The sequence below is a fragment of the Mustela erminea genome, chromosome 8 (genome assembly GCF_009829155.1).
Source record: "Mustela erminea isolate mMusErm1 chromosome 8, mMusErm1.Pri, whole genome shotgun sequence".
Lineage (NCBI taxonomy): Eukaryota > Metazoa > Chordata > Mammalia > Carnivora > Mustelidae > Mustela > Mustela erminea.
Genome location: NC_045621.1, coordinates 44,946,275 through 44,959,675, shown reverse-complemented (window position 1 = coordinate 44,959,675; position 13,401 = coordinate 44,946,275). Strand labels below are relative to the sequence as shown.

Here is a 13,401-nt window from a genome sequence, read left to right as displayed (position 1 = left end):
TGAGCACCATGTGGGACTCAATCCCAGGACCCTGAGACCATGACCTGAGCCAAAGACAGATGCTTCACTGACTGAACCCCCACGGTGCCCACATTTGTTTTATTTTTTTCATGTAAACTGGAGATTATAAAAGCTGTCTAACCTCTGTGATCATGTCATTACAGATCAGTTAGCTTTTGTTTCGATGATTGAAACTCCATTCATAAGCATTCATATTATGGGTGACATTTGGCAGTAGCGTTGGTCAGATTTCTTGAACATACAGTCTGATTTATATCATTAAATCGTCAAGGAATATGCATAGGATTTTATAATTAAAAAGGGAGTAGCTTTAAACTACAACTGAAATTGCTAACTTCGGGTAGATAAGATCTTTTGTAAATGTCAGTGGTCAATGTCACCCTTATCCATGATGCTTTGCTGGTCGCAGGTGATTTGGGCACCGTGTCCCCACCTGTCCTGGATAGTCACTCCTCTGTCCACAGGGTCCCTGGGGAACAGCATCACCAAGACAGAAGGAGACTGAGTTTGGGGGTGGTGAGTGCTGGTGCCCAGAAAGTCGTCAGCTATTTCATCAACCAGAATTGCTTACATGATTAAAAGACCATTATCCAGATTTGCTGCTTGGGGGCTACTTGTGCTATTTTAATTTTTTTAAATGTTATTAAGAAAATACATGTTTCTAATGTTTCAAATCAAAAAGTAATGCAGCAGTAACTCATTGAGCCTGCCCGTCCCCGCTTCTTGCTGGGATCCCAGGCCTGAGGTCTGTTCTGGCCTGTGCTCCTTGTCTCCCTGTGACCAGCTCTGCCCTTTGGGGAGAGATCCTGCGTAGTGATGTCCCCCTACAGGAATGACATGGCTCTCCTTCCCACCACCCCTCAGGCACCTACAGACCCTGCGACACTGGGCATTTCCAAGTACTCAGGCTGCTCTCCAAAGACAGAACTCTTCAGGCTTTCTGTGCTTTGTCCATGGGTATGTGCTTCTAGCACACACCACCTAGTGACCATGCCCTTTGGTTCAGCCCTCAGCTCTTCCTCCCCTCTCGTGTCCCTGCTACAGATCCCATCCTGCAGTCTAGAAGCCTGTAAGTGCTTCTCCCTGTACACAGACACCAGCAGTCACACTTGGGGCTCCTAGGCCTGCGGGTCTCAGGCCGCACGCAATTTCTTTTTAAGTGTTAACAACACAATAATGAGATTTTTGTGTTTTAAGGTATCTGAACTCTGAATGTAGGACATCTTTAGATCATGTTCCCTGATTGAAGCATTCATTTTATGAAGAAAGGGCAACAGCTGCATCCTGTACGCCAGCACAAGTTTCTTCCTGCCTGAGGGGTGATGGCCGCCTCTTCACAGGGACCGCAAAGATTGCCGTGCAGTGTCTCAGCTAGCGTTTGCTGTGTAACAAACCGCCCAGATGCAGCACTTGGCACAGCAGGTGTTCTGTTTGCTGGGGGTTGTTGGAGCTGTTCCACTGGCGTGGGCTCTCTCTCATGCCCCTGGGTCAGCTTTGGCCGACTGGTGGCCAGGTGACCTGGGATGACGTCACTCTCTGGTCTTCTGGGTGGCGGGCAGACCAGTGGATTATCTGCTCTTCTCAGAGTTCCAGCCTCACAGAAGTGCAAGTATGTTTTAGGCAGAAGCTCAAATCATAGATGCTGTCACCCACTGGCCAAGGCCAGTTTTGAAGCCAAAATGAGAATTCATATGGAAATAGACCCAAGGCAGTGGATGTCGGGGGGCCTGCAAACGGGAGCCAGAAGTGCAGTAGTCTTCTCTAGGAGGACCCCCTGAACCATGTTCAGAGGGGACTGGGCATCAGGACTCACGACTGAGACAGGAGCATCATGAAGAAGAGGAGACAGGGCCATGGGCTGGGACACTGAAAATATATTTTTGTATTGGGAACTTGTTAGCATTCAGCCTCACTGACTGAATGTTGTGAACACTAAGTGGGGGTGGGGTTGCCACTGACACAGGTGCCACCAGAGTGGCTGCCATCTTGGTTCCCCAGTGGCAGCCACGGCCTTGTGTGTTAGGGGCCCTTCCTTCCCCCACATGTGCTACAGCTTATAGAATGCCTCCTAGAAGCCTGCTGGCCAGCCCTTTCTGCACTCTCGTTCTTGTGGCTTTGTATCTTTTCAAAAATACTCTTTTCTGTCCCTGTTAGTGGTCTTCAGACTTCAGCCACGTTTGCCCAGATGCTGACCTCCTCTTTAAGGGTCCCTCACGGAATCCTCCCCGCAGACCTTCCTGTGCGGCCTGTCGAGGGGCAGAGCCTCAGCACCCTGGGAGGAGAGGCAGGCCTGGGCCCCAGGACCCTGGGGTCATCTGTGGGAGAGAAGAAGGGTCTGTGTTGGCGTCTGGGCACTGCTGTTTTCACAAGGAATGTTTACACATAAAAAAAATCTCTCTCAGATCATATACATCATTACTGTTAATTACTGAGTAATCGGAGATTACAAAAGAGAAAGTGTTATTTTGGCGCTGGGGGCTAGGTAAGCTTTTAGGTCTGCAGTGTCACCTGGCGTGTAAACTTCAATTTTAATGGCTTATTGTAGTCTCACAATGAACCGTAATGAAATTAAATAATCAAAACTACCCGAGTACTTGACCATGAAGGTCATTTTCAGTTTCTCATGTTTTTCACATCCTCGTGCGTGTTATCGTGCTGACAGTAGACCTGGAATTGCTGAGCCAAGGCAGGTGCTCCCCTGTGCTGCTGCTTACTGAGTGCCAGTCCCAGGCGAGCCCGTGTCCGTCTGTCTATCTCTGTCTCCCTGCCTCCAGCCCCCCCAAACCCCTTGCTGATTCCATAGGCAGGTTAGGAAAGCAGCAGGAACCAGGATGGTCGGCACCCCCTCCCCCTCCCAGCGGTCGGGAAATAGGGCACGCCTGTGCAGGAATCACACCTTCCAGGGACGCAGGGCCATGAGTCACCCCCAGCGGTCTTACCCATTGCTGGCACGTCTCCACATTCAGTTTCCATTCTGTCTCTCATCCTGTGTGTATTTCCTTGATTGTCCGCCACCGTATTTCTATATGCTTATTGACTTTTTTCATGTTCTGCTACCAAGTAGCATTTTCTTTGCTGTTTCTCTATTGCCTGCTCCTGGGTCTGTGAGTGTCTCTGTATGTTAAGGGCATGACTTCAGTGTCCCATCAGATGCTGTCATTTGGCTCTTCATTCTGCTTGTAACCAGTTAGGTATCTACTTGACCTACTCTTCTTCATGAACCACGGGTTTTCCTAAATGACAGAAATGGGGCCTCACTCCCTCTGCCAGTTCAGAATGCTCTCCTGATCCTGGTCAGGGCAGATGGAGCACATAATGGGGACCGAGGCCCTGCCTTGGGTTATTCAGCCTCTCTCTGCTTCATTTCCATTAACCAGCCCGGTACTTCGGTTTACGAGTGCATCCAAGAACAGGGCAGGCCACGGCATGCCAGTGGGGAGATGGATGTTTCCCCATACGAAACCTCTGTTCGTTTTTTCCCCTTCTCTTTTATGGGAAATCCTTAGTTTTCTCCTCATCCTTTTTTTTTTTTATTGTGGTCAAATTCATATAACACAGAGTTTATGATTTACTGTGTTGAAGTGTATAATTTAGTGCACTTACAGTATTGTATGACCATCCCCGCGAGGTGGCCCCAGAACATTTCCATCGCCCCCAGAAGAGACCCTGCGTTGGTGAGCCAGGTCCTCCCTGTGGCCCTGGCCAGACTGATCTCCCTTCTGGGTCCGAGTTTGCCCACTCTGGACGGGCCTCATGCTTGGAGTCGGACTGCGCGTGGCTCTTCGTGGCGGCCCCTATCACTCAGTGCAAGTCCCTCAAGGCTCACCCGTGTTAGCCGCATCAGTGCGTCCTCTTAAGGCCGAGTGGTACTCAGCGTGGCTGTTTAGTCTGCTTATCCACCCTCCCGCCGTGCATGGACAGTCGGGCTGTCGGCACCTGCTGGTGGTCGTGAGTCGTGCTGCCGTGATCGTCTGCACGCATGCTTCTGTCCGAGTATCTGCGTTGTGTTCCTTTGGGGAGATGCCTGGTCTGGGGACCGAGTTGCACAGCAGCTGTCTATTAAACTCTTTGAAGAACCACTAACCCTGGCTCACTTTTGTAGGACGGGAAATACACAGTAGCATAAGGTTTGCCATGCTGTCCATCCTTGCGTTGCAGTCGGTGGTGTTGATAAGTCCGCTCACACTGTCCTGCAGCCTTTAGCACTGTCCATCCAGAACTTTCTCATCTCCCCAAACAGTGTTCCTGTGAAACACTGACCACCCCACCCTCCGTCCAGCCTGGGAGCCATCCTTCTGGCCCCTGAGTTGGACTCTTCTAGACACCTCATGCGACATTTGTCTGGAACTAACAGTAAATGTCAAGTGTCTGGGGGTTCAAGGTCGTGTGCCATTAGCAAGGGCCCTAAAATAGGCTGTGTTACTGACAGGCAAGGTCATTACCACACGGCTGTGTTTCAGACCCTGTGTGCGCACACCTGAGATGCTTCAGGGCGGGCCCCCAGGAACAAGGGTGGGACACGCATGTCTGGGGCCACAGGGCACCCTGCCACCATCTTTTCCCATGGCCAGCCCCACACGGGCTCTGGGGACTCCCCAAACTGAGACTGTCCTCTTAGTTTCAAAGCTGATTTTACATATATATCTGAAATACTCGAATGAAAACCAGTCAGATGGATAAAAGTCAAAACCAGCCTTTCTTTGCAGGAATATTGTGTACCATGCATGGGCTAATGCCATTGAGGTGGAGGACTAAATGAGCTCCGTTTAATTCCCTGATGTTTGCAGGTGTTCAGAAGAGTGAGCAGCTATCTGTCCTCGGGCATGCCTAAGAATTTGGACCTTTGAGGATGGAGCTTGATAAGTAAACTGATGGTTAAATATGAACTCAGAAGTAACTGACCTCCGATTTAAACGTCATTCTGTTGCGTTTCTAATAAGAAAGGCAGAGTGAGCCGGAGCAGTGAACTGCGTCCCAACCCAGACAGAACGGGGAGGGGTGGGGCAAGCCACAAGCACCATGGGGGTTGCAGACCTCATCCCCCGCCCGAGGAGAGCCTGGCTAACATACGGGAAGAGATATAGGCTGGGACCCCTGTATTCCAGCTGGAGTCATTGGTCGGCTTCCCAACTGATCTGGACTCTGGGGTACCCAGGGCCAGCTTGTAGCAGGTCTTGGAAACAGGCCGCTGCTCGTGGCACCCCATGCTTCTGGAAGCTTGTCTCCTGCATCTTTGCCTTAAAGACCCTGGGAAGGGTATGTAGAGGGAGCATGCAAGCGTGTGTTGAGAGGGACTCAGGAGTATTAGTAATACCCCGTGTAGGACTGACCCCCTAGCACACATCCGGGGTGTGCTGGTCCCTGGTATGTACCTACATGATGAAGGCTTTTGAAAGTCAAAATGGCATAAAGCAAAGAAGCAATCACCACTGATTGACACAGAAACCTTTCTGAGCATTCCCAGAGTTAGAAAATCACCTCTCTTAGACTTTTCTGGTACTTAGGACACAACTTGCTAACAGACGCCCAGAGTCAACGGTGATGAAACACACAGGCTCCCAGATACAAGCGCCGAGCTCTGGCGGCCAGATGCCAAGCTGTCGAGAGAGGTTCCCGGGAAGGAGTGCTCAGGGTACCTCCTGCTGCTCTGGATGTCTGGGAGGCTCCCTGCACAACCCCCGCTTTCCACACACTTGTTCTTCTCACGTTTTTTCATCAAGGTGAAAATCCTCTTCAGGGTTCTTTTGAAAATGGGCACTAATGCAGGTCTTCCATGAAAGCAAGGTGATGTCACACTCAAGGGGGGGCACTAGTGCCCCCTCCAGAGGCGCATTCAGAGGCCTCTCGATTCCCGGCCTCGGGGGAGTTCCAGTCTAACAGGTAAAAAATTAAAACCATCCCCAAGCAAGGCTAAATTTCTAGGCATGTGTGTAATATATAAGAAATGTGTAAGCGTGTTTTGTGCTGCTTCTGGGGGTAGGAGAGCCTCTTAAGAGCCATCTAGTTGAAACAATGAGCCTTCTCCCTGTAGGGAGAGGGATCAGATGGAAAGGAGAGCAGGCGTGATGTTTACTCTCCTCATTACCTGTTCCAGGTGGCCGGAGACACACTGCCCTGGGCCCCAGGGCTCCAGGTCACCTGAGGCAGCCACAGGTTGTTGCCAACTGGGTTCCTGGGAAAGCTCTTGCCGTGTGCCACCCAAAGTCCTGCGCCATCCCTGAACTCGCCTGCACCCGCTCAGTGTGCTGACAGAAGGAACTGCTTCTCAACCAGCCGCTTCGGTTTCTAGGCAGTCTTTATAGGCAGGTGGATGGCCTTGCTGGACCCGCTAACCTGAGGGCTGTTGACGACACTCCAGCTCCATGCTGGGCCCTGCTTCTCCTTCGCTACCAAGCATCCCCTGTAATTGTGCCTTCTAGAGTGTAGCAGAACTTTCTGTATGTTTCCAAGGGTGGCAGCAGGAGAGGGTTACCTGCTGCGGAAAAAGACGTGTCCCGTGCCGTGCAGAAGAGATGGGGCATGCTCCCATCGGCTCCTATCTCTGGGCTCTTGCACTTCATCACGCTGCCTTGGACCTGGCCCATGACCCTCCCTGGCTCCCTTGCCTGCCATGGCCTAGGATGCAAGTCTATGGCAGCGATGGGGAAAGGGGTCAGTCACTGGTGGGTGCTGTACACAGCCCGGAGCCCTCCTGGGAAGTGGCTCGGATGGAGGCCATGGATGGGAAGGAGCCAGGATTGCCACCAGTGGGACCAGATGCAGGTCTCATGATGAGACACTTCTGAGGCCAAGCCTTTACAGAGAGCTCAGAGATCCCGCAACGGAGCGTGAGGTGAGGGCAGAAGGTGTGCAGGCCAGCCAGGTTTGGCCCGGCCAGCCAGGCTTGGCCCGGCCCTGCCCTCACTGTCTCCCTGAACGCTTGCACCTCCCCTTTCCTCAGGGCTCTCCCCGCCATAGCCTCTGGAGTGGCCCACAGTGAGCCTGGCCTTGCCCTGATGCTGGGTCCTAGATGCAGACCTTCCTCATGGGGACTGTCGTGCCGAAGGCTGATGCTGTTTGTGTCTGTGACATCTGAGTGTCCTGCTGTGGGTGGGAGCTTTGGGCCACTGCTGGTTGTGCCACAAGGCGAGAGGGGAGAAGGATTTCAAACTTACCGAACACGCCCTTTTGGTTTGAACCAGAAACCCTAGGAGCTAAAGGTGGAAATGGCCCCGTTTCTGAGGACCCCAGGGAGAGCAACACTTCCGTTCCAAATGATGAGTAAAACCCATGGCTGAGCAGCACGTGTTCCCAGAGGCTGGCAGCCAGCCCCACATTGCGAGAAGATGCCCTGTTTCCATTCCTCTCAGGCACACCTTGTGTTCTGAGGGTGAGGGTCACTGGGCCTGCCTGTGCTTGCCCAGAAAGCGAGTGGGGTGCTGAGTGAGAAGCCCCTGGGCCATCTCGACTGAAGTCCCAGGCCATGCACCCTGCACTGTGGCAGGTATTGGCTTCTAGATGGCTCCGGTTCTAGCTGGCAATGGGCTCTCACCTGGCAGCTCCGTACCTCTTAGCGGGCAGCTCTCTGAGCACTGACCACGCCAGGCCTATACAGTGTGAAGGGTGTGCATGAAGCCTGTGTTTCATCGTTGGTGTGACCTTTTCCAAGTTACACAGGGAAGTAGGTGGCAGGGGCAATTACGTGTCCATCTGTCTGTCCTGTCTCATGATGGCAGATATCAGGCCTTGGAGACAGGCTGGCCTGCACCTTTGCTGTCCCCTTCCGTACACAAACATCTGTCTTGTGAGGAAGGCCCGTGGGACTTGCTTAGGGAGAAGAACATGCTCTCACTGGCTTCATGTGGACCTGAGCACAGGGATTCTGGCCCTGGAAACCAGCCGTCCATCTGTGAAGCCCAGTCAGCTCTTCCTTCCTCCTGGCCCCATTGTCCTGGGTTAGGTAAGGCATCTCCCCAGCCTGGGCCTCTGGCAAAGGAGGAAGAGAAACTGGAGTGGGAGGGTGGGATGCAGCCATCATCTGTGGTCAAGGGTGCACTGAGCAGCAGGGAAGGAGCCCCAGGAGCAGGCACGTGGCCAAGGCTGGCCAGTGGGTCCCCACGGGCCCCAGGACACCCCATTTCTACGGGTGTAGCATCACAGTGGGGGCAGACTGGCATGAAGCTTGGCGGACCCTAGGTGGTTAAAGTCCAGCTCAAGGAGGCTAGTTAACATCAGGGAGATGGGAAGATGGTCACAGTTGGTTGACTGCTTGGTTGGTTTTTGTTGGCAACCAGAATTTAGTGGTATGACCTGGCTGACGGGACCCTCAGATGTCTATTCTGTATCTTCTGGAAGGTCGGGCTGGGGCATATCGGCCACAGGAGTCTACATGTGCATTTAAAATCAGGAAGGTACCCTGGACTTTCAAAAGAAGCCCACTGCTCGTTCTTGGGGTTCTGGGCCCCTGTAGAGGTTCCTGTGCATGTGGCCAGGTGACGTCCTGAGGAGCCTGAGCAGGCTGTGGCCCTGGGGCCTGCCCCCCCCCCGCCCCCCGCCAGCCACACACACACCTAGTGCACTCATGGCCCTCAGGCACCCTGAGGGGCTGAGACAGCATCCAGCCCCAGTTGCTGCAGAGCATGTCTGTGTTGCGGGGCACTTTAGGGCCTAAGGAACGTGGCCTCATAAATGGCCACAGTGTCAACAGAAGCACTTTGAAGAACCTCAGGGCCCCGGGGCTTGGATTTAGAGCAGTGCTGTGAGCAGGGCCTATGTCAGTGTACTGAGGTGGTGTTACCATGCTCTCCTGGAAGCCGGCTTGCCACCGCGCAAGCCAGTCGTCCTCCTTGTTCGAGAGGAGAGCAGCCCTCCAGGCTTGCTGGGCCCCGGAAGCATCCTGTTCTTGGGCCAGGGTGCCACATGAAGACTCGTCCCCATGCTGTCCTTCAGTGGAGCAGGCTCTGTTTCAGTTCAGCTTTGAAAGTAAAGATCTGCTTGGGTTTCCACTTGCGTGTGGTCATTGAACTCCAAAGTCAGCGTCAAACTGAATTCTTGGGATCTAATTTTTCGTCCTGAGCTCAGTGTTGACTTCAACAGAAATTCAGTATTAAACTCTGGTTAGAGTAATGGCATCTGTTCTTACTGGTTTTTTTCCTTTGGAAACATTAGGTGGTGGACATCTTACTTAAGATTGCTCGTAATAATTTCAGTCTGCAGAAAAACACCTTCTCGTTGCTTCCCACTGCCCATAGGATACTCTGATCTCAACCTCTTGTCAGCGAGGTCCCAGCTGTCAGGGACAGTGTGCTTTGTGCCCAACATAAAAGTTGGCTTCTCTGCGGGTCTTATTTCTCACAGGCTGGAGGCTGTACTTATGGGGCATGTTTGTCCCTTCCCCAGAGAATGGGGACACAGAACGTGCGAGGTACGGGGTACAGGACAGCGAGTGGGAGTTCCTCACCTGGTACCTCTTCCTCATTTTCCAGAAGCTGGGAGCACCGAGGCTTGCTGTCGGAAGGTCCAGGAACAGGCCTGTGTGTGGTGACACCATGGGTGACAGGAGCCACAGTCTGGCTTGTTCTCCGGGCCTTCGGGTAGGGGCAGTCTGTGCACGTTCCTGTCCCATCAGCTGATAAGGCAGAGCGCCTCTCCGAGTGCAGCGGGATCAAGGCCTGCAGGGTAGCTGTGGCGCATTTTGGGGGAATCAAGTTATAACAGCTACTTTCCTGAAAACTCCATGCCAGTATTGATTTCCTAGGAGTTAGATTGTCCTGTGAATTTTAATCACCTGTATCTGGCGGTGGTGGTGTCAGTATTTCTGTAATGGTAATGGAAAGATCTTCCTTCCAGGTTCTGGCTGAAAAGTAAATATTTTGAGACTATATTCAGTGGATTTTTGCCTGTTCCTCATTTGTGTGTTAGATGAGTACCGAGCCGTTGGAAGGGAACCCAGGGCTGTGTGTGGGCAGCTCAGGGGCCTGGGTGATGCAGCAAGGGGACATTTCGTTATAAGATCTGCTGTCTGACACCATCGTGGGGGGCTTCTCAGCCGGAGCCATGTGGGCCGCTGTGGAGTCCCCCAGCTGCTGGCCGTGGCCCACTGCCACTGGGGCACCTTCACCTGTGCACACAGATGTGGGGCCCTGGAGCGAGCTCCCTGCTCCCAAGCCCTTCGGATTCCGCCTAGCACCACCCACAAGCCTTCTGGAAGCAGCGGCCAGGAACGTGCTGGCACGCTTCTGATAGTCTCACGGTCTCTGGCTCATGGAAGATGCCTGTTTGGAAGGGGATGTTTTTTTCATAGGAAAGCTCTGAAAAGTGACTCTCAGTTTCCACACCATGGACCCCACAGGTGGCCACTGAGCAGGACCTCATGGCCTTGCCCTCACACACGGCCACCTTGATCCGCTGCCAGACCTTGGCCCCCGCACCTAGGTCCCGCCTGCCTGCTCAGCAGCATCTTCCACGGGAAGGGCACACTGTTGCTTGGGGTCCAGACACCACTCCCCTTCCTCCTCCTTCCTCCACTGGTTTTGGGCCTAGCTACGCCTCCCTCTCTGCTATTCTGTCCCTGTGTTTCTGGCTGGAAAGGAGTTCCCTTCCCCTTTGTAGAAAGTGGGAGGTGGTCGAGTTTGTGCTCAGTTTGTGGGTCCCCTGCAGTGAGAAATACCACACAGCTGCTGGGACTCTGCTGTGTGATGAGACAGGCCTGGTTTGAGCTCCAGGCCACGCTAATGCTTCCTGCCCTTGCTCTGAGCCCTGTGGGGCTTGGCCATGGGGTGCTTCCTCAGCAGCAGGGCCCAGAGACCTGGAGGCCGGGTGGCTGGGAGGCCAGGAGTCTAGGAGTCAGGGTGGCTTGGAGGTCGTGAGACTGGAGGTTGGGATCCTGGAACGTTGGCTGCCAGGGCTGTCGCCGCAGGGTGTATCTGTCCGAGACCAGGCTAAGAGCCTCCTGCGGCACTGTCTGTGAGGGTGTGGCTGGCACCTTGCCCTTGGGCCATACTTCCTGCTTGCACCTTCCCCATTTATGAGCTGGTGGTTGCCTCCTTTTGCTCCTCAGCTGTTACTGTCACAGCTACATCTGAGGTTTTGGCGAATGTCCGTCTTATTGGCTAGCACACGCGCTCCTACTGCAGGGTTGTGGGCTTTATCTGGAGAGTGAGAATTTTCATTTTATATATTTCTACAATGATGCTCTTTTTCTTTAACATTTTCTGTGTAATGTGATGTGAACCTCCCAGAAGTCACAGACGTGGTGGGTGACATATATTACGTCTTCACCAAAGAGAGCTCCGAGCCATCTGATACCCTGTTTTCTGAATTTATGAGCTGCTCTGGTTGGTAACAGAAGCTGGGTGGTTTGTACATTCTAGTGATGGCATTGTGGGAAATGGGGCCCAGGAAGCCGCTGGGGCCCCTGATGGTGGCACTGCCCCCTCATTCCCTGTGGCCTCTAGTGGGAAAGAGCTCAACCCCCTCCCCAGAGACAGGGAGGCTCCCAGGGCCCACACCCTAGAGCTGGCAGAGTATGATGCCTTCCTTACAGAACAGCACCTCGTGCTCCGCACGGCCACCCCCTGGTCCTGCTCATTCTATGTTCCCCTTGCTCTGCCTTGCCTTGTGCTCTGGTTCTAGCCCGTGGGCCTCCACATACCTCGATGTCCCTGGCTGTTCCCTTAGGTGTCCACCATAGTTCCTGGGAACAGCCAGAGGGATGTGCCGGTCTATCCCTGTCTTAGGCACTTTATGGCTTCAATCTGGGAGAGTGTGCATTAGATTTCCTTGCTAGAAAGTTCTGGGGCTGCTGGGACTGCCAGTGTGGCCCCCGTTCTGCACAGGGAGCAGGACAGCCACCCGCCCAGGAGGGGCCATGGAAACAAGACCCACAACAACAAGGAAAGGGATTGCATGCCCATAGTGCTGCAGGCCGGGTGTGGATGCTGCCTGTGGCTTAGCTGCTATGTCCCCAAGTGTCCCATCCCCACCCTCCCCACCAGAACATCATAGATGGGGAGTCTTTGAGGGCCGACTCTGCCCACGAGCCCGTCAGTGCCTTTTGTGCGTGTGCCTTTTGTTTACTGACAGCCCACCCGTGTTTTCTCATGGATCTTTCCCATTGTTGGGTGGCTGGTTGCAAGCAAGCCGCTGTGCCCTTCTTATCCAGGCGGGTGTGCAGACGTGTCCCCATGGCCAGGGACGGGGTTGTTGGGTCCCGGGACGGGGTTGTTGGATCCCGGGGCAGACATGCATCTAACTTGGTGAGGAGTTAGTTCTCCCAGTTTTCCAGGGCAACCATACCCAGTCCAGCCCTGTTGTGTCACTCTCCAAGCACCCTTCCCAATGCAGTTAATCACCCAGATCTTCACGTGCATTTTCTCCAAAATGGCTTTTATTTTAGTTTTTACTGCTGAGAAAGTCGGCAGTCAGGCTTTGCGTGCGGACCGTGCAGAGCATGGCCCTCGCCGTAGGCGACACAAACGTGTGGACGCCTGGCCCTTTGCTGCTGTTCATGTGTGTGTCGGTCTCGTGTTCCTCGGAAGCGAGACTCTGACCGTCTCTGTCCCCCTTCCCTCCCCACAGCAACAGCAGGAGCTGCTGGCCGTGAAGCATCAGCAGGAGCTGCTGGAGCATCAGCGGAAGCTGGAGCGGCACCGCCAGGAGCAGGAGCTGGAGAAGCAGCACCGCGAGCAGAAGCTGCAGCAGCTCAAGAACAAGGAGAAAGGCAAAGAGAGTAAGTGTGCGGGCACAATCGCGAGCTGGGGGGTGCTGGGGCCTTGCCAGGGCGTCTTTTCCTGCAGCTCTCGGGCTCTGGGTCCCATAGGCAGCAGCCCGCGGGGGACCTCCACACCCTACCCCAGGCGGAGCACGCCATGTCGCCCTCAGCTTGGGCAAGTGTAGCCCGGATCCGTGCCTTCGGTTGGGGTGTGCAGCATGGCCTCTGGCTTGATTGGAGTGTTCTAAAGTGTTCTCAGCAGGTGCAAAGCGGGTTTCACCGGGAAGTTCGTCCTGGAGGTTTCAAAGTTCTTTCCTCTTGTGAGCACACTCTGAGCCCCGTAGAAGCAGGCCTCGCTTGTGGGGTGGCCCGGGGGCCGAGTGGGGACGCTGTGGCCAACTGCCTGCTTTTGCATTGACCCTCTTGACCCTAACGTTTGCTTTTTCTAGTGGCAGTGTTTGTATGTCTGAAGACCACTGGGGTCTGTCATTTTCCAGGAAAGGAGATGATTCTGTATGTTGTTCACCCTGTGGAAGGTGATGGGGGGGGGCGGCTTCCCGTGTCCCTGGAGGAGGAGCCGTAGTCCCCGGCCACGTGGTCCCTCCAGTAGGCTCAGCAAGGACCAGTGTTTGTGAGGCCTGGCGTGTCCTGCACATGGGCCGCATCCGCGCAAACTGAGGCCGAAGGCA

General features: G+C 54.0%; 1 protein-coding gene across 9 annotated transcripts in view; it reads left to right on the top strand.

Moving 5' to 3' along the window:
• The window catches only part of HDAC4 (histone deacetylase 4), a 288,152-nt gene that overhangs the window by 178,036 nt on the left and 96,715 nt on the right, over nt 1–13,401 (top strand). For all 9 annotated transcript variants that reach the window (XM_032355373.1, XM_032355375.1, XM_032355374.1 and 6 more), the window contains one exon: nt 12,580–12,730. In XM_032355373.1, coding sequence (XP_032211264.1) covers nt 12,580–12,730 — 151 coding nt within the window. The remainder of the gene's footprint in view (nt 1–12,579; nt 12,731–13,401) is intronic.